At 44.8% G+C, this 20806-nt stretch overlaps 1 protein-coding gene across 1 annotated transcript; it reads left to right on the top strand.

Moving 5' to 3' along the window:
* Positions 1-15703: 15703 nt before the first annotated feature.
* Positions 15704-16600, top strand: LOC121776791 (histone-lysine N-methyltransferase 2D-like). The gene has a single exon (XM_042173956.1). It carries the CDS (start codon positions 15704-15706, stop codon positions 16598-16600), a length of 897 nt encoding a protein of 298 aa, XP_042029890.1.
* The last annotated feature ends 4206 nt before the right edge of the window (positions 16601-20806 follow it).

Consider the following 20806-nt stretch of genomic DNA (forward strand, 5'->3'; position numbering starts at 1 on the left):
TTTTCTGCGGTGTATGATGAGTATCTTCTTAGATCTCCTAGAGGATTGCATCGAGATTTTTATGGACGACTTCACTGTGTACGGGAATTCATTTGACTCATGTTTGGCAAGTTTGGATATAGTGTTGAGGAGGTGCCAGGAAAAGCATTTGGTTTTGAATTTCGAGAAATGCCACTTTATGGTCCCAGAAGGAATTGTCCTAGGGCATGTGGTATCAGAAAGAGGTATACAGGTAGACCAAGCAAAGATTGATGTGATCTCAAAACTGCCTTACCCGACAAATCAGAAAGAAGTAAGAGGATTCCTAGGGCATGCTGGATTCTATAGGAGGTTCATAAAGGATTTCTCAAAGATTGCTCAACCACTCACTCACTTGTTGCATAACGATGTCAATTTTGTTTTCGATGAGGAGTGCAAAAAGGCTTTTCAGCTGTTGAAGAATAGACTAGTATCTGCTCCCATTATTAGAGCACCCGACTGGAATCTACCCTTTGAAATAATGTGCGCCGCAAGTGATTACGTAGAATGGGCGGTGCTAGGTCAAAGAGTCGATGGGAAAACCTATGTGATTTTTTATGCGTAAAAAACGCTCAATCAGGCCCAGAAAAATTATGACACCACGGAGAAGGAAATGTTGGCAGTTGTGTACTCATTTGAGAAGTTTCGCCCGTACTTGCTGAGGTCTAAGGCGATAGTTTTTACCGATCACGCTGCAATAAAGTACTTACTGGCGAAGAAGGAGTATAAGCCAAGGTTAATCCGTTGGGTTTTACATTTACAAGAATTTGACTGGGAAATCAAAGACAAGAAAGGAACAGAGAACAAGGTAGCTGACCACTTGAGTCACATTTACCAGGGAGAAACAGACGAAGCAATACCTGATGCGTTCCCGGAGGAACATCTATATTATCTGGAAAGTTCGCCTAGACCTATCAGTTGGGAAGAGATAATTGCAGTAATAGGTCCAGGAGATGCTGAAAAAGGAAAATGCCAGATAAACGCTGAGCCGTGGTTCGCAGACCTAGCAAAATACTTGGTCACCAGAGAAGTGCTCAATTCCCAAGAAATATCTCGGGCCCAGAAGATGAAACTGAAAAGCGAAGCCAAGTACTATTTTTCGGATGACCCGTATCTATGGAGGATGAGAGCTGACCAAGTAATTAGGAGATGTATTCCAGAGTGGGAACAAAGGGATGTGCTGAATCATTGCCACGCTCTAGCGTGTGGAGGTCACTTTGAACTAAGGAAGACCGCGAGGAAGGTGTTAGACAGCGGGTTTTACTGGCCTACATTGCATAGGGATGCGTTCGAATTCTGTCAGAATTGTGAAAGGTGTCAACAGACTGGGGGAATCTCCAAAAGAGATGAAATGACGCAAGTCCCTGTCATCGTTTGTGAGATTTTCAACGTCTGGGGAATGGACTTCATGGGTCAATTTCCATCTTCATATGGGAATGCATACATACTTGTGGCGGTGGATTATGTTTCGAAATGGATAGATGCAAAAGCTACCACATCTTGCAAAGCTGGTGAGGTGGCAAAATTTCTTAGGGCTAACATTTTTAACAGGTACGGTGTTCCTAGGGCTGTTATTTCGGATCAAGGAACTCACTTCCGGAACCGTACGATAGAAGCTCTGATGAAGAAGTATGAATTCCACCACAGGTTTTCTACACCTTATCATCCTTAGTCTAACGGCCAGGCGGAAATATCAAATAGGGAGATCAATGCTATACTTGAAAAGACAGTGAATCCGTCAAGGAAAGACTTGAGTAAGAGGCTTGACGACGTATTATGGGCTTGCAGGACAGCATATAAGGCGCCTATTGGGATGTCTCCATACAGGTTAGTGTTCGGCAAGATGTGCCACTTGCCAGTTGGACTGGAGCACAAGGCATACTGGGCGGTCAAGGAGATTAACAGGAATCCTCAAGCTTTTGAGGAAGAGAGGAAATTGCAGCTTCAGGAGTTGGAAGAATTGAGGCTTGAGTCTTACGAGTCCGCGATGTGGTACAAAGAAAAGACCAAGCTCTGGCATGATAAGAATCTCCGGACCAAGGAACTACAAGTTGGGCAGAAAGTTCTCCTGTTCCAGTCCAGGCTTAAGCTGATGCCGGGAAAGCTAAAGTCCAAGTGGATCGGACCATATACTATTGTTGGCGTTCGTGCAAATGGAGCAGTAGAGATCCAAGGAGGCACCTCGAATTCTGTGCCTTTCCTCGTCAATAGTCATCATGTGAAGGCATTTCGGGATAACTCAGAGCTGTGTGTAGTGGACGAAATGCCTCTACGCGCACTCCTGGATATCGCCTAACCAATCTAGGTAGGAAGTGTTCTTGAAGAAATCCTGGGTCAAGTAAATTGAGAAGTTTTTTTTTTATCTATACTCTGACCCAGGGAATCTCAAGAATACTTGAAAGAAAGTGTAAATATTTAATTGTTTTCCTTAAATCAAGAAAACCCAAACAAATCAGAAAAAATAATCTTCCAAAAATATTTTCCACATCCTAGACTCTTTAGGGAATTTTTTCATACTGTCATATCCTTGACCTGGGAGTCTGGCATTTCATTTTCAGTTTAATGTTTTTCTAAGTGTGATATTGCAGAGAGTATTCACATGGGGCAGGGAGTTGAGGAGTAAAATTTTGGAGGGAGTTAGCACCGGTTCGAATTTCAAAAGGTAACTTTATGGGGAGGCGTACGGTCGCTCGCGTCACGCCTGCAACCACCTGCAAAACCGTCCTTTCCCATACCTACAGGCTATAACCGTGCTCTCTCTTTTATTTTCCATATCATACTCACTCTCTCTACGAAAAAATCCCCAAATTTTCTCTCTAAATTGTCTCTCTAACCCTAAACGACGAAATTTTTCTTCCGAGTTCTTGTGAAATTCTATAGATTCCCGTGTTGTGTCAGAAAGTGTGGGTATATCTGTTGTTTTGTCTACTAGTAATCCTGAGCGGGAAACCTTAGAACATGTTGAGGGCGATGAGGCCCTAATTTCTGAGAAAGCTATGGAGGGGGAAACCCTAGAAAAAGTCGGGGGCGATGAGGCCCAAGTCTCTGTTGAGAACGATGATGAGGGGAGGACCCCTGAAAAGGTTGTGGGTACTGAGACCCACAATGAACAAGATTTGGTTGGGGTGGAATCCCCTGTTTATATCACGGGGGCAACCCCTTTGCTGTCTGAGGAGGGAGAGGCCCTCGTTACTGAAGATGTGCAGGAACTCGTCGACGAGAGGGTAAATCTAGTCATGGATTTGACTGATGTCCCAGAGGGGACGATTTCACCGGTAAATAAAAGGGAAGCCGGAGACAAGCTCGCCGGAGCTTGATAGATGAAATTGATGACTCTGTCCAGCAGACAGAAAGAGAAGCGTTGGGTCCAGAGACCGCAGCCCGTGAGCAGGACATCTTTCCTAGACCCAGTGGTGGGGAGAGTGACGAGGAAGAACGCCGCCAGGCGGCTGAAAGAAAAAGGAAGGGAAAGCAGGCCGCTCCTTCCTTGACCAAGAAATTGAAAGGAAAATCTATTGAACCCACTCTTCCTCCACCCGCAAAGGTTCCATATGCTGCCGAGTCTGATAGCCCTGCTGGATCTAGCGACTCCGAAGTTGAACTTGAATAAGAGCTCAATTTCAAGCCTACAGAAATTTGGTTAACCAAGGAATTACTGGATGCAATGAGGAAGTTCACTGACCCCAAGCGTGCAGCAACGTATAAAGTTAGAGTGACCCAACCATCCGCCCCGCCCAAGTCTAGCTCCCGCGGGGGCCAGACCCCGAATTGACCCCCAAGAGCCAAGTAACTTTTACTTTTCCTTCTTTTATTTTTTGTTTTTCTTTCCTTTTCTGTTTGTGTTTGTCTGTGACCAGCATGCTCTATTTTGTATATATGTGTTGCACCTTCCCACACTTAGCCCAATCCTTGGACTAAGTGTGATAAGGGGTTGTTCTGTTTTTGCATGTTTTGGTTTTGTTTGTTGCGCCTTCTCCCACTTAGCCCGTTGTACGGTCTAAGTGTGAGAAGTTTGTTTTGTTTTATGCACGTTGGTTGTTTGTTTGTGTTGTTTGGTCTGTTTTGTGCTGTTCATACTTCCCTATTTCCCCACTTCACTAGGATAGCTTGGGGACAAGCTTGAGTGAAGTGGGAGGGGGAGGGAGTAAGTGCAGTATTTGTTTTTGTAAATAGGAGTCTTAGAGTCTCTAGGTCTAGCGTTTTTGTGTGTTGCATGAGCTAGTGAGATAATAAGGCAAGATTCTCTTAGTGAGAGCGATTGAAGATAGGATACATGTCAACTTTGATGCCTTTTTCCTTAATAAACTAAAAGCGGTCTGAATGAAGTAAGGATGATAGAAAAGGCCTTAGATAACCTAGCTGTGCAGCCCTACTATAAGAGCGAGTTATAAGCCTAAACACTTTGAGTTAACATGTAAAAATGGGCTGCCACTTGATGCTTAGGGAGTAGAGTATAAATGAGAAAAAATGGGTTATGGAGGTATAAGCTGGACGAAGTCCAGGAAAATGAGGTTTAAGCTGGACGAAGTCCAGGGGAAAAAAATAGAACAGGAAAAGGAGGTATAAGCTGGACAAAGTCCAGGGGAAAAAGGGATATATATATATAGAAAAAGAAAAAAATATATTAAAAAAAAATAGGGCAAGAATGCAATCGCAACCTGACCCAGGAAATCAATAGGGAAAAGGAGTAGTAAGAAGGAGAAACTCTCATAACCCGACACATCAGTGGTGTAACTTTAACTTTGGAGCGTTTCGATCCTAACATCCCTGGTGAGGAATGAGTGATCGAGCGAACCTTACTGCTGGGAAATCAATAGGCTATCTTGACAAACTGACAGATCGTTTAGGTAGAAGAGGGAAGGGGGGGGATTTGAAGACTGTAGACGATCGGATAGGACTTAAGCTTATGGGGACGGTCGCCTAAAAGTTGAAACTAGTTCATGCTTATCTGTTGTGTTTTGTTTTTCCTTGTACGTTGTTTTCTTTTGTCAGTCTGTAGTTTTCTAGGTCTAGGAGTTGGTGCTTTGTTTATGTTTTGCCTGTAGAGTTGTTCTTGGGAACCGTGCATTGAAATTCACCTTATTTCTTTTTCTTGTCTTTTATGCTTAAGGACAAGCATGGTTTAAGTGTGAGCAGTTTGATAAGGCTAATTTCATGCATAGGTCTAGGGGATAAATTCATGAATTTACTGGGTCTAACACACGTTTTAAGCCAGGTGTGTAGAAGAATTTCGCCAGGTCGAAGAAAAGAAGAGGACAATCACATGTCCGAGGAAACTGGCGAGGAAGTGAGCATTGTGGAGGAACATTGCAAGACGAAAGAAATCTCGGAGCTGAAGGGTAGAATGGAGATTTGTACGAAGGCTTCTAGAAGATTATGTCCGCTCCTATATAAGGAAGGAAGCATGCATGTTAAAAAGAAAAAAAGAAAAAAGAGAGGAAAAGGAAAAAAAACCTTCTAGGGTGGAGGCCTCATTAACAGTCTGTGGCTCGTAGCTCATTTTTCTTTTATACACTTGGGTTCTTTAGAGGGAAATTCTGGGGGTTTGCATTTTGGGTTCACTTTTCGCTTTCTCGCATTTCAGTTGGGTTGTAACACCGTCCTGTCGAGGGCGAAGAAACAAGTTCCATTTTAATTCCTCGTATTTTGTGGATTTCACCGAGCTTCGCTGTTCGGAGCTCAGCTCTCTGTTTTTACCGAATATTTTTGTGTTTAATGCAAGTTTAATTTTTTGTTATGTCGTTGATGTTGATTTCTGATTTCACTCCTGTGATTTTCTAGAGTTTGAGTTAGTTTACTTGTGTTGGATGCATTTCGCAATTGCTCACTGAATCTATGCTGAGTAATGGCTGGATCGGGTTGATCAAAGTTTGTTGGTGGTTGAATCGGAGGTTTGAATTCGGTGTTGTAGCTGAGTTGATAGGAATCGTTTGAATTCGGTGTTGATCGGAGTAGATCTATTTGATTGAGGTTGTTTTTTGGTTCGGATCGCTTGGATCCGGAGTGGATTAAGCATCCGACGTGAATCTGAGAAGAGTTGGTTTAAATATATGCGTAGTCTTCGTGTTTTCATTTCATTCTGTCTAGTATATGTAGATCTGTGTTATTTCCGATTTGTTGTAAGTTTCCGACGACCCAACTTTTATATTCTGTTTGAATCTAGGTACGGGCTCTCTTTTCTTCATCTGCGTTTTTGATTCAGTTAAAAAAATGCATGTCATTGTTAGTTAGAGTTTCAGCCTTTCTGATGTACTTGCTAATTCTGGAATTATGGTCCCCACTGTTATATGCTTCCTGTCTGGTTCTATTAGTTAGCCGTTTACACGGTCTAGGAAGGGAATTTAATATCCCGTAGTCTTGATGATGTTTGATCTCAGCATGTTTACAGTTTCCTAGGTCTAGTGTTTACATTTCTTGCCCAGGTCTAGTCGTAGTTAAACCCCAACCCAGTTTCCGTGGCAGCAGCCGCCCTTGCCTTAAGTTTCTAAATGCTTTCTTACGTGTCCATCTTCGTGCGATAAACCCCTGCTTCTCTATACTAATCCATAGTATTCGGGTTGAGGGATCTTTGAAGGGGAGTTTAGTGTGCCTAACGACAGAGCATTCCGTGTTCTCTTGAGTTCCTAGACCAAGTGATCTAGTGGATTCATAGGACTTGGCATCTCGACCTAGTATAACACCAGAAGCACGCACGAGCACTTTTGCTATTCTCCTCACACTTCATGACTCCTGATACTTCTATTGGGATGATCCTTACTTGTGGAAGATGGTGGCTGATCAAGTCATCCGACGCTGCATACTCGAGTGGGAACAAGAGGACGTATTGGTCCACTGCCACACACTAGCTTGTGGCGGTCATTTCGATCGGCAGAAGACAGCGAGGAAGGTGCTTGACAGTGGGTTTTACTGGCCCTGCATCCATAAAGATGCCTACGAGTTTTGCAAGAGATGCCACCGATGCTAGCTGACTAGAGGGATTTCTAGTAGATATGAGATACCACAGATCCCCGTAATAGTGTGCGAAATCTTCGATGTGTGGGGGATAGATTTCATGGGACCCTTCCCATCGTCGGAAGGGAATCTTTATATTCTGGTGGCAGTGGACTACGTGTCCAAGTGGATAGAGGCTATGGCGACAAGGACGTGTGCGTCCAAGGAGGTGGAAAAGTTTTTAAAATCAAATATCTTTACTCGGTACGGGGTACCAAGAGCCATCATCTCTGATCAAGGAACTCATTTCGTCAACCAGACCATTGAAGCTTTAATGAGAAGATACATCGTCCACCACCGACTGTCCACGCCTTACCATCCCCAATCAAATGGCCAAGCTGAGGTGTCTAACCGGGATATCAAGGCGATCTTGGAAAAGACGGTAAACATAACAAGGAAGGATTGGAGTCGTCGACTGGAGGACGCGCTCTGGGCATACATAACCGCTTTTAAGACGCTGATCGGAATGTCCCCTTACCGTCTGGTTTTCAGAAAAATGTGCCATTTACCCGTGGGAATCGAGCATCAAGCCTTCTGGGCGATCAAAGAGATGAATATGAATGTTGAGTCCTGTGCTGAAGAAAGGAAATTGCAGCTGCAAGAGCTTGAAGAGCTCCGCCTTGATGCATACGACTCTGCCATGTGGTATAAAGAAAGGACAAAAATGTGGCATGACAAGAACCTCCACAAGAAGGAGCTCAAGGTGGGACAGAAGGTGCTGCTTTTTCAATGAAGACTCAAGTTGATGCCTGAAAAATTAAGGTCAAGGTGGATAGGCCCCTATACCATCATCGCCATACGAGCAAATGGAACAATTGAACTCCAAGGAAGCGACCCTGATTCTTCTTCCTTTTTGGTTAATGGGCATAGAGTGAAGCCTTATAGAGATGGAACTGAGGTTTGCGTGGTGGACGACATTCCACTGCTCATGCCTAACTCTCTTCAGTGAACGCAAGTATAAGGAGTGACTGAGTATTCTTGGGTAGTCTGCTTGATTAAGCACCTGATTTCTACACCTATAAAATGATCAAGTGACGCCCTAAGGGCACTCAGTCAATTCCTTGGTAGTTTAGTGTAAATATTTTTCGTAGTATTAACTTTAAACACTTAGGAAATTAAAAAAAAGAAGAAGCTGGTCAAGTGGTTATTAATTTAGTATTCATCTGGAATTACTTGTCTACTTGATCAGTTGGAGTCTGGATTTAATTGGTGGGTTAAAGTGGTTTGATTGATCAAGGCAGGGTGATGAAAGGACGTGCTCACTCATTGTTAATCTGCAAATGTTATTCATGGAATCTGAGTTTGTTTGATTTCTGCATTTTTGTTGAAGAAGATAACATCCACATCTAAGTTTGGGACACTTTTACCTTCTAGTTACTTTTTGTTTTTGTCCTTTGTTTTTCCTGCTTGTACCCTACAGATCTGTCAGCGCAGGCACCTAACTAGCTTTTATTCTCTGAAATTCCGTTTAGCTTTTTATAGTAACACCCTACTTTCCACATGGCCCTGAAACACTTTGTCCCACACTCTCACGTACACAGCCACATGTCGATCACTTTCACACCACCCAGTTAGTAGAGTACACCCCTTTAATTCCTGTCTAGGTAGAATCTCAACCCAAGCATGGTAGCTAACCAAACCCTTCTAGAATATCACCACAATTACCCCAACGCATCATCTCTGTGGGATTCGACTCTTACCTCCACTATACTAATCAGTAGAAGTGGGTTGAGGAATTTCTTTGATAGCAGGTTTAGGTTGTCGTGCCAACGACTCAGCTAGGTTGGGATATTATCCTGATCAGTTGGATGCACACCTGCATATAACACACTTAGCTGGGGTTTCTATCCTGATCAGTAGGATACACCCTTGCTTTACACGACACCTGCACACCTGAAGGCAACTATCAAATGGCGCCATCTACGGGGATGAATGTCGTTATTAACTGTTATTGTGTGTGATACTTTGGCGTATATATTGTGCATAATTCTTTTTTTTCTTTTTTATTTCAGTTTATGAGAAGCAGCTCGGCTCCTGACCATTGGAGACTGAAGATACTCCAACGAGGGACTATACTTGTGACCACTCATTTTTGCCCGTCGACAGCCCTGTCTGACCTAGGCACGAGTAGTGACGAAGAGCAGGACACCATAGAAGGAGGAATACCAGAACCGAGGCTATAATTGGAAGGAAATCCAAGGAGGATGGCTGCCCAAGTAGATGATGATCCGGAGATCGGATCGCTGAACGCGCATACCGTAGGAGAACCGCCGCAAGCTATAGTTGTCACCCCAGGACAGACAGCCTGTGATGTGAAGCCCCATGTTATCGCAATTCTACCCACGTACTGTGGGAAGAGCTATGAAGGCCCCTACGAATTCCTTCATGAGTTATGTAAGATTTGTAAGGCTCAGAGAAGGCCAGCGGGGGCAACCGAGGATGACTACAGATTGAAGGCCTTGCCGTTCGTCCTAAAGGGGGAGGCCAACACAGGGTTCATGCGCCTGCCACCCGACTCCATTAAGAGTTGGGCCGATTTCAAGTCAGCCTTCTTAGGCGAATTTTTTCCGTCATCAAAGACGAGTGATTATTGGGCGAAGTATATGAGCCTTTTGGATGCATGTCCGAACCATCGTATGGTAGATATAGAGATACATCATACCTTTTATGAAGGGATGAATAAGGCAACAAAAGATCTGGTAAACTCGTCGTCAGGAGGAAGCTTCACGCAACTGAGGGTTAGTGAAGCGAAAAAAGTCATAGGGAAGCTTCTGAGCGCGAAGAAGGAGTACGACAATTTGAGAGATGGGTACAGCAGAGAACAGATTGCGAGTGCTTCCTCTACTGATCAGGAGCAGAAGATAGAGCAAAAAATAGAGCAGAAGATGGACTTGAAGATGGAAGAGCTGAAAAAGACGCTCCTGAGCACAATCGAGAAGAACACTCCACCACCTTCCCCAACTGGGAACTATAAGGCTGTGGAGCAGGGGAGTCAAGGGCCAACCTACGATCAGTCGAATGACTTCGTCAAAATAGAGCAAGTCAATGCTGCATGGTACTATAATTCTAGTGGGAATTAGATCACGGGGAGACAACGGGACGCACCATGGAGGGACCATCCAAATTTTCGATGGGGATATGGAAACCAAAATCAGAACAAAGGTCAAGGTCAGAACCAATACAACCCCCACCCGAACCAGAATCCCAACCGTGGCCAAGCAAATCCCGACCACCAGTCCAACTGGTCAGGAAGGAACCAACAACCCCATAACCAAAACCCACAGAACCAAAACTCAAACCCTGTTTATGTACCACCCCACCAGACAAAGTTCCAAAATTACCAGAATCAGCATAATCAAGGTCCCCAACACCAGCAGAACCAGAACCAGTTTCCTTATCACCAAGACCAGTACAATCCTCCTGCCCAATATTACCAATACCCACCTAACCAGAACCAGCAAAATTTCCAGAACTACCAGCCCAACCAAAACTCCAAGTATAACCAGCACCAAGGTCCGAATCTGTGCCAATATCCTAACAGGTCAAGGAGATCTATGGAGGATATGATGGGAGAACTACTCGCTTCGCAACAAGGTATCAAGGGTGAATTGCAGTCCAATAATGAGGTAGTACAAGGGATGCAGAATGCCCAGAAGGTGCATAAGGCGAACATGGATATGATGAATAGGCAGTTAGCCCAGCTGGCGAGTTCGATGGGTGAATTGAAAGGCAACTCAGGGAAACTCCCGTCTAAAGTCCATGTGCCTGAGAAGGCAAACGTGAGCAAGGTCACCTTGCGGTCCGGTACCGCCTATGATGGACCCCAACCGAAGAAAACCAGTGGAGAGCCTAGTGGGACCAAGTTGCTGAAAGACGTCATCTCGGAAAAAGAGCTAAACCGACCCTTACCTCAGATACAAGATCCGTTCTTTTTGGATGAAGTGCCATTGGAAAAAGATGAAACCAAAGGCATACTGCCCAGGGAAGACCTTCCTAAAGAAACAGAATCCATGAAAGAAGCTCCAGCCCAGAATGTGCCCAAGAAAGACTCCGGAAGGGCTGAGGAAGCACCGGTAGACGAGGCGAAAGGAAGAAAACCATTCCCTTACCGTTTCGTGACTAAGAGGAAGAAAGAGAAAAACCCAGTCGATTACCTATCGATTTTTGGGAAGCTGGATGTCACCATACCATTCCTCCAAGCCGTGAAGCTACCCCCGCTTGGGAAATTTATCAAAGAATTCATAGCTGGGAAAGTCCAGGAGGATGGAAAGATCATGGTGGAAGGGATAGCGTCAGCGATTGTGCAGGAAAAGCTACCGCCCAAGAGAGCCGAACCAGGTATGTTCACTTTACCTATAACTATAGGAGATGTAAAAATTGAGCATACAATGTGTGATCTGGGAGTATCTATAAATGTTATGCCAATATCAGTCTATAATCGGTTGAAGGGAGTGAAGTTGTCAAACACTAGTATGTTAATCCAACTGGCTGATAGGTCATGCATAAATCCTGAGGGTGTGTTAGAAAATGTGTTGGTAAGAGTACATGATTTTACTTATCCTGCTGACTTCTATGTGATCAAGATGAGTGAGTCTGAAGCTAGGGAGTCCAGTGGTATATTTTTAGGGAGACCGTTTTTTAGAACAACTAAGACAATCGTGGACATGGCTGAGCGGACAATTTGCATTGATTTTCATGGAGAGAAATTCACATTTGATATCAATGAGGCCATGAAAAAGCCTATCGATTCTGAAAATCTATGCTATATTGATGTAATTGACCCCTTAGTCCAACATTTTTTTGAGACCGAATTATTACAGGAAAAACTCCAAGCTTTGGATGTGTATGGACAAGCTGATGTAGAAGCAGCTGCATGGTGTGATCTGATCAGTAGCCAAGGGTTAACTGACGAAGAGATAGAAGGAGCGATTAAGGATTTTTGTCAGAATTAAGAGTTTATTGGAGCCACAGGGGCTCAGCTACCAGCCAGAACTGAGGAACCTTAAGATGATGAGTTAGAAAAGGAGGGGGATGTTGTAAGGGGCCTTCTACCCGCAGACACACTTCCCCCACAAGTTGAATTGAAGAAACTGCCAGCAACTCTGAAGTATGCTTTCTTAGGGGAGGAAAACTCATACCCAGTGATCATTAGCAGCAGCCTTATGAATGAACAAGAGGCGAACCTACTGACTGTGCTGAGCAGGAACAAAAGAGCTATTGGATGGAGCCTTACAGATTTGGTGGGAATAAGCCCCGATATCTGTATGCATCACATCAGGCTGGAAGAATGAGCGAAAGCACACCGAGACTCGCAAAGAAAGATGAACCCTAACATGCGGTAGGAGATATTGAAGGAAATCTTGAAGTTGCTATCATTGGGAATTATCTATTCGGTGCCCGATAGCGAGTGGGTCAGCCCCATTCACTTGGTTCCCAAGAAGTCAGAGATCCAAGTTGTTCAAAATGAGAGGAATGAGTTTATACCAACAAGGCTAGTTACTGGTTGGCGGATGTGCATTGACTACCGCAAACTGAATGCCGCAACCAGGAAAGACCACTTCCCCCTACCGTTCATCGATCAGATGTTGGAGCGACTGGCTGGGAAGAAGTACTTTTGTCTTTTAGATGGGTACAACGGGTATTTTCAAATCTACGTGAACCCTAAAGACCAGCACAAAACCACCTTCACCTGCCCATTTGGAACTTACGCGTACAGACGCATGCCATTTGGTCTGTGCAACGCTCCGGGTACATTTCAGCGATGCATGATGAGCATATTTTCTGATCTGATCGAGGAGTGAATAGAGATATTTATGGATGACTTTACAGTCTATGGAGACTCTTTCGACTCATGCCTTCATCACTTGGACATAGTTTTGAAGAGATGTCAAGAAAAAAACTTAGTCTTGAACTTTGAAAAATACCATTTCATGGTGTCAGAGAGAGGTATCCAGGTGGATCAAGCCAAGGTGTACGTCATTTACAAATTTCCTTTCCCTACTGACCAGAAGGAAATAAGGGGTGTTCTGGGGCATGTAGGATGTTATCGACGATTTATTAAAGACTTTGCCAAAATTTCCCAACCCCTTACCAAACTTCTTCAAAACAAGGTGAAGTTCATTTTTGATGAACAGTGCAAGGCTGCTTACAATCTTCTCAAGGAAAAACTAATATCCGCACCAATCATCCGGGCTCCTGACTGGGACCATCATTTCGAAGTGATGTGTGATGCCAGCGATTACGTGGTGGGAGCTGTTCTGGGTCAGAAGATCGAGGGAAAAAGGTATGTGATCTTCTATGCATCTAAAACATTGAATCAGGCTCAAAAGAATTATGATACCACTGAGAAGGAGATGCTGGCCGTGGTATATTCATTCGAAAAGTTTCGGCAGTACTTATTAGGATCCAAGGTCATCGTTTATACTGACCAAGCGGCCATTAAGTACCTGATTGCCAAGAAAGAATCAAAGCCCTGCTTGATCCAATGGGTACTCCTGCTACAAGAATTTGATTGGGAGGTGGAAGACAAGAAATGAGTCAAGAATAAAGTAGCAGATCATTTGAGCAGAATAGTGCAAGATGGGAGAAGCGAGGAGGTACACGATCGATTTCTGGAGGAACACTTGTGTGAAGTGATTTTTTCCATCAGAAAAATTGACTGGGAAGAAGTGATGAAGCTTACTGGCCATAATGTAACCGCAAAGGGGAAAGAAAAATTAGGGCAGAAGCCATGGTTTGCGGACCTAGCCAATTACCTAGTCTCACGAGAGCTTCCAGAAGTACCAAACTTACCAAGGCTCAAATAATGAAGATAAAAAGTGAAGCAAAATACTACTTTTGGGATGACCCGTACCTTTGGAGAGTAGGAGCAAATCCAGTGATAAGAAGATGCGTTCCTGACTGGGACCAGAGGGATGTATTGACACATTGCCACTCTTTGGCATGTGGAGGACACTTCGGTCCCAAGAAAACGGCAAGGAAGATTCTGGACAATGGTTTTTATTGGCCAACTCTCAACAATGATGCTTATGAATTCTGTAGAAGTTGTGAACGTTGCCAACTGACCGGTGGGATCTCTGCACGAGATGAAATGCCACAAGTCCCAATTATTATTTGTGAGCTGTTCGACATATGGGGGATGGACTTCATGGGTCCTTTTCCCTCGTCCTATGGGACCTTGTATATTTTGGTCGCAGTTGATTACGTCTCTAAGTGGGTAGAAGCCAAGGCCACGAGCACTTATGAGGCGAAAGAGGTGGCCAAGTTCCTCAAGAGTAATATTTTCAGCCGATTCGGGGTACCAAGGGCCATCATATCCGATCAGGGAACCCACTTCTGTAACCGCACTATCGAAGCCTTGATGAAGTACTACGGTGTCCACCACAGATTATCTAGCCCCTACCACCCACAAGAGAACGGTCAAGCGGAGATCTCTAACTGAGAGATAAAGAACATTCTGGAAAAAACTGTCAACCCTTCTAGGAAGGACTAGAGTTTGAGGTTAGAGGATGCTCTGTGGGCGTATCGGACAGCCTACAAAACTCCCATAGGAATGTCCCCATACCGAATCATTTTTGGGAAGATGTGCCACTTACCAGTGGGGATCGAACATCGAGCATACTGGGCAGTACAACAAGTTAATATGGATGCTAAAGCCTGCGAGGAGGAAAGGAAGCTGCAGCTACAGGAGTTAGAAGAACTTATATTGGAGTCGTTTGATTCCGCTATGTGGTTCAAAGAGAGAACTAAACTATGGCACGACAGAAATCTAAGGAACAAAGACCTCCATGTTGGCCAGAAAGTACTACTTTTCCAGTCGAGATTAAAGCTAATGCCTGGAAAGCTCAAATCGAAGTGGACAGGACCTTATGTTATAACCGCACTCCGTGCTAATGGAGCAGTGGAGATTTCAGGGAGTATTCCTAACTCCGAACCTTTTATCGTAAATGGACATAGGCTGAAGGTGTTTAGGGATAATAGTGATGTGGGTGTAGTGGATGAGATTCCACTACAACCACACACTAAAGTTGCATACTGACCAGTAGGATGGGAATTTGGAGTTCCACTGGGCTAAGTTTTCTTTTAGCGAAGTTCACGTGTGCTGGCCAAGTAGATTTCCAAATTACCTAAAGTAAATTTTAAATATTGTAAATACTTGATAGTTTATAGTTTAATTTCTGCATCCAATTAAAAATTAAAATCCAAAAAAATATTTTTCGGACCTTAAATATTAATTTCGAGTACGTACTGACCACAAGAATACCAATTCGGTGAAACTCCCAATTGTATTTAAGTGTCCTTTTTACTTTGTTTCCACTCTTGGAAAATAGGGGGAAAATTGTTAGGAGAGAGTTGAAAAGGATAGTGTGAAATTTGAATTTGTGTTTGGCACAGCTTTTGCAGGAGGGATAGCGACTGGGACGGCGCGTGTGCAGAGAAAGGACATGCGGCGTCCAATCAGAAGCCAGCACTTCCAACCATCTCCCACACGAAGCGGAGTGACCTGGAAACAGCTTATTGCCGGTTATAAACCCTCAACTACTTCATTCCACTCTAATAAGCCAACCGTCCATTCCATTTACCTCACAAACCCTCACCCCCATTCTCTCTTCCAAAAACTCTCCCCGTTCTTCTCGAAATTCAACACCCACACTACTACAAAAATTCACCTATTCAAACCATGGGAAAAAAGAAAATGGCAAGAAAACAAACCGCTGAGAAACCCCCTTTGACCCGTCGGGATGAAACCCCAGAATTACAACCGCCAACGGAGGAGCGACCACCGAACCCGCAACCACAAGAGCCGGTTCCTCAGACTCCGGCGATGGTTTCCTTGAACACACTAGCGGAGTTCCTCAGACTGCAGGACCCGAACAAGGATTGGGCGGCTGCGTTGGCGGGTTTTAGTCAAGTGGGACGGGAATCGAGCAGAACCGGGGAAACCCTGATAGTACCTACCCCAGAAACGAATGTTCAACCCACAATGCACCCACCGACTTTCATTCCGACTTCATCAACGATTCCACCAGAAAGGAGATCTCCCTCGACGACAGCACCTTCAGAATACTCGGAACCCTCCCCTCCTATTGAACCGATGGATGTTGACCCCCTTTCCGCCTATTATGACTCAGATCCAGAAGTGACCGACGGGAAAGAAGGCGAAGAAAAAAGGAGCCGAGGGGAAGGAGATGAATCAGAGAGAACACCGTTAGCGGAAACCGTTCCCCATAGAATGGGAAGGGAGGAGTTAGATCTGAACGAAACGGTCAGGAAGCAATGCCTGATGACTGATGAGGAGTTTGAGGCGCTTTTGAACGAGGTGACCAGGATGGAAGATGACACTACCAAGATGGCTGAGGGTCTAGACCTCGCATCGGAGGCAGTAGGTGAGGGTGAAGAAGCTAGTACCAGGAATGACCCAGAAGGCCTAGCCCAACAGCCAGATGTCGAGGTGGAAGAGAGGCAGACCAGAGAAGAAGAGCCAAAGTCAGTGACTCCCCAGCCAGAAGCAGGGGAGAGTGATACATACATCGAGAAGGATGAGACCGTAGTACAAACAGGGGTGCCAGAGCCAGTGGCATCTCCAGTGTAGAAATCGAAGGCAATTAAGAGGAAATTGGTGTTGAAGAGCGATCCTAAGGCGGAACGGCCAAAGCCGAAGCGAGTGTCGCAAAGATGACTAGGGAAGTGGACATCCAAAAAGGCGAAAGCAAACACAGCAGCGGATGCAGTGGAGGTTTCGAGTGAAGAAGAAAGGACTACTCCTACAAAACCTGGGGAGAAATCCTTATCAACTACTAACCTGGAAGATGTTTCGACGGCAACCGAAGTGGTCACCCCCACACCGAGTGACCCGAGGGAGGAAACTGATAAGATGGCTGAGGGTCTGGACCTCGCATCTGAGTTAGTAGGTCACGACGAGCCAAGAGGTGACAGTACCCATATCCGCGTGGAGACCGAACCTACTACTCAGGATAAGCTTTCAACACAAACCGCAGAAGAGCAACAAGAAGAAAATGAAAATGAAGATGAGGGGAGATACCGTAAAGAAAGGAAAAGGAAGGGGAAAGCCCATGTGACAACCAGACCAAGAAGTAAGAAACAAAGCACAAGTAACACCGGCTTTGAGATCAGAGAGCCAGAGCAAGGAATCCCACCACACCGTCAAGAGACAAGTGACTGCGAGTACATAGCCAGCGAGGAGTCAGGGTCAGAAAGCGACATCTCGTTAGAAGACGAGGAATTTAGCGAGAGGCATCTCCCACATGACCATCGGGAGTTAACACACCCTCCGGTGGACAGGTTGAGATACAGGCGTTGGTCAGTAGAACTCACAGATGAAGTGGTGGAAGAGATGAATCTGTTCGACTCCAAAAAGCTCCAAGATGCTTTGCTGATAAGGATGACGGAAGCAAACAAGTTAAGTGTGGAAAGGTACTCCATTTTCCTTCCCTCGATGAGTTGGATGCCCGTGAACCATTTCTATCTTATGTGCGTGCATTGGGATTTGATTGGTTATTGGAGAATAGGGATACGAATATCCCTGTTAGGCTAGCGAAGGAATTTTTCACAACTTTCAGATTCAAGGTTACTACCGATTTGGACGAGGAGTCAATAAGCTTTAGGTTGTTCGGAGGAGGGGTGATCATGAGTTTGGTTGAATGGAAGATCAGATTGGGGATGTGTAGTTTAGAGGAGGCCACAGAGCCGGATTGGAGGAATAGAGAAAGGGGGATTCCCCGCAGGCACATTGACTTTGAACCCCAGGAGGCATGGGAGGAACTCACTCACCCAGCCGCTGGGCAGTTTTTATCCACCATATCCCGCTCCATTCACTTCAACAACCCCATCCTGCGCCTGGTTCAACTCTACCTTGACTTCAACCTGCTAGGGCAGTCAAATTCAGCCGTCCGGACTTCGATGACAGAACTTTACCTCATTTGGTGCGCCAAGCACGGAAGGAGATTACATCTGGGTTTTGGATCTGCCATCTCATCGCTACACATCCTGCTAGAAATCTTTCCCTATGCCACCTGCTGGGAGTCTTTGTGAGGACAATGTCATCATTGTGGAGGCTAACGATTTGTCCCCCCTGAATATGGTGGATCCTCCTGGCCCGTTTGATATACCCTTCTTCGTCCGCACGAATACTGTCTACATCAGGGAGGGAGTCCCGCGTTTCTACTATATGCGAGAAGAGGCTATCCCTACCGGATGGGCGACAACAGGCCAGGGAGAACGGAGGCAAGCTCAAAGGCAAGTAAATTTGGAAAGAGTAGTGACAGAGTTGGCGGAGGAAAACCGGCAAGCCAGAGCGGAATTGACATTGCTGACCAATGTGACGAAAAAAATTCTGAAGGAGTTGGAGAAAGGAAAGACAGTTAAAGGAACGGGAACAAGCGGTCATGGGGGCCAGAATGATGAACCACAGGGAACCGAGAGAGAGGCAAAAGAATCAAAGGAGGAAGGTGCCGATGAACCGACAGAATCTGAGGAGAATCAATCCGAATTCGACGAAGAGGAACTAGAAGAACCACCTGCACCCAGCCCTGCCCCGCGGAGGAGCAGAAGGAATATGTGACCACCCCACTGACCAGTTAGTTTTTCTTTATCTTTTGCAGTTTTAGTTTTATTTGTTGGTTTGTTGTTTTAGGTAGAGTACTTTTGGGTAGTATGTGTGTTGCAAACCTCATTCACAATACTTAGACTATTCAATATTCTAAGTGTGAGGAGTACAAGGTTTGCTACTTTGGCGCATGAGTATGTGTTTGTTTTCTTGCCGTATGCATGTTAACTCACACTTAGCCTATTGCATAGCCTAAGTGTGAGAAGTTTAGCCTAAGTATGTTTTGTTCTTGTTTTGTTCTTGTGTCTGTATGTCGGCCATACCAGCCATTCCAATTTTCCACTTTACAGCCGTATCCGAGGGCAGACACTTATGAAGTGGGAGGGGGGATACAATGGCCAGTATGGCATGTATATATGTGTGATATGTGTTAACTGAACGTGTCAGTGTTTGTCTAGGTCAAGTTTTTTTTTTATATATACGTGTTGATTGGGCTTAAAACTCAACTGCCTCGAACTGACGGTGAGGGGATTTGCGGGAGATAAGGCATGCTGGACAATGGAAACCACCCCCTTAGTATCTCTCTAGTCAGTATAGATGATGCAAGTATGAGAGAAATACCCATCCTTAGAGCCAGATGCAAAAGCCCTATTAAATGGTGAGTTATAAGCCTAAGTGGAACCACTTTCCACCAAATTAGAAAAGAAAAGAGTGGATGCCGCATGATGCCTAGGGTAAGGTGACCGCATGTAGCAATTCCTGAAGGCAGTAGGAAACCCCCATCCGGAAAAAAAAAATCCCTTAGAACCCCTCTTTCTAGCCAAATCTATACCCAGATATAACCCACTAGCCACTAGGACTGTGTGTGCGAGGCATAAGGTAAGAAGGCGACTGGCCATGAGGACATACAAGAAAAACCAACTGGAGAAAGAAGTCGAGGGGCAAGGAAAAAATCGACCAGGAAAAAATTCTAGCTCCAAAAAAATAAGAAGGAATAAGGGTGGCGAAGCCACAAAAAGAAAAGAAAAAAAAGAAGAAAAATTGAAGAAAAATGGTCGGAAACACTTGACCACAAAAAGAAGGAAGAAAGAATAAGGGTGGCGAAGCCACAAAGAAGCTACTGACCAGTTGGAGTCCAATATCAGGAAACGTCCAGCCGAAAAGAAACAACAACCAAGAGCCCAAATGCACACAGTTCCCCCACGTCAAAATAAAGTAGTAGTTTTTGAACCTTAGAGCCTTAGGAACATCCACCCCAAACACTACAAACCAATAGCCCCATTACAAGCCTTAAAGCCCTTCAGGAGCTGCACGTGAGATCTGAGTCCGAAGCATCTGTGGTTTAGCATTTTGAGAGAAGACAGTCCTAAGGCCGGATTGCACCTGATCTTGATGAGCAGATATACTGACTGGGAAGGAAAAGGGGGCGCCAGAAGTTCAAGGGTGTCTAAGGCCGGATTGCACCTGATCCCAAGGGGAGGGATGGTTGAAAATGTAGCCCGATCATTGTGTTTAAGTGTTTGTGTGTCTGTTATATGTGATTGTCCGTCGCTTATGTGTTTTGTTTTTACTTGTGTCAAAGTTTAGAGTCTAGTTTAGGATAGAGTCGGTCAGGGGTGTAACCAGGCTAGAATTCGACTTATTTCTTTTTGTTTGTTCTTCACGCTTGAGGACAAGCATGTGCTAAGTGTGAGCAGTTTGATAAGTCGCATTCGAGGCCATGGTTACTGGTCAGTATAATGTGCTTAATTGGATTATATCTGCAAAACAGTTGCTAAAGTGTACAGGGAAAGGGTTCTAGTCAGTATGAGAAGGTTCGGACAACTCAGGTGAAAAAGAGCGCCAGAAGGGTGCAATACTGACCAGGATGCATGCCAAAAAAGGCTCGAGATGGAGAAGAAGGATTGCTGGGAAGGATCAACCACAAACAAGGGCAAAACAGTCATTTCACGATGATAGTCTACCCTAAAAATCAAGGGCAGGCCTCCCTATAAAAGGAAGCCACTTAGAGAGAGAAGGAAGAATCATCAACATCCACACTTAGTTAGAGTATCCTCTCTCGGTAGATTAGTTCCTTCAGTATTGTCCTACATTTTCTCATTTCTCGCCACAGCCATGCTCAGCTGAAGTTCCATCAGTTCGCCGGAGATTTGCCTTCCATCGTTCCAGCCAGTCTATTTCATAGTCGTAGCAGTTCCATCGCCGGAGTGGCAAAACAATCTTTATTTGCTT

This window comes from Salvia splendens, chromosome 18 (assembly GCF_004379255.2).
Source record: "Salvia splendens isolate huo1 chromosome 18, SspV2, whole genome shotgun sequence".
NCBI classification, from domain to species: domain Eukaryota; kingdom Viridiplantae; phylum Streptophyta; class Magnoliopsida; order Lamiales; family Lamiaceae; genus Salvia; species Salvia splendens.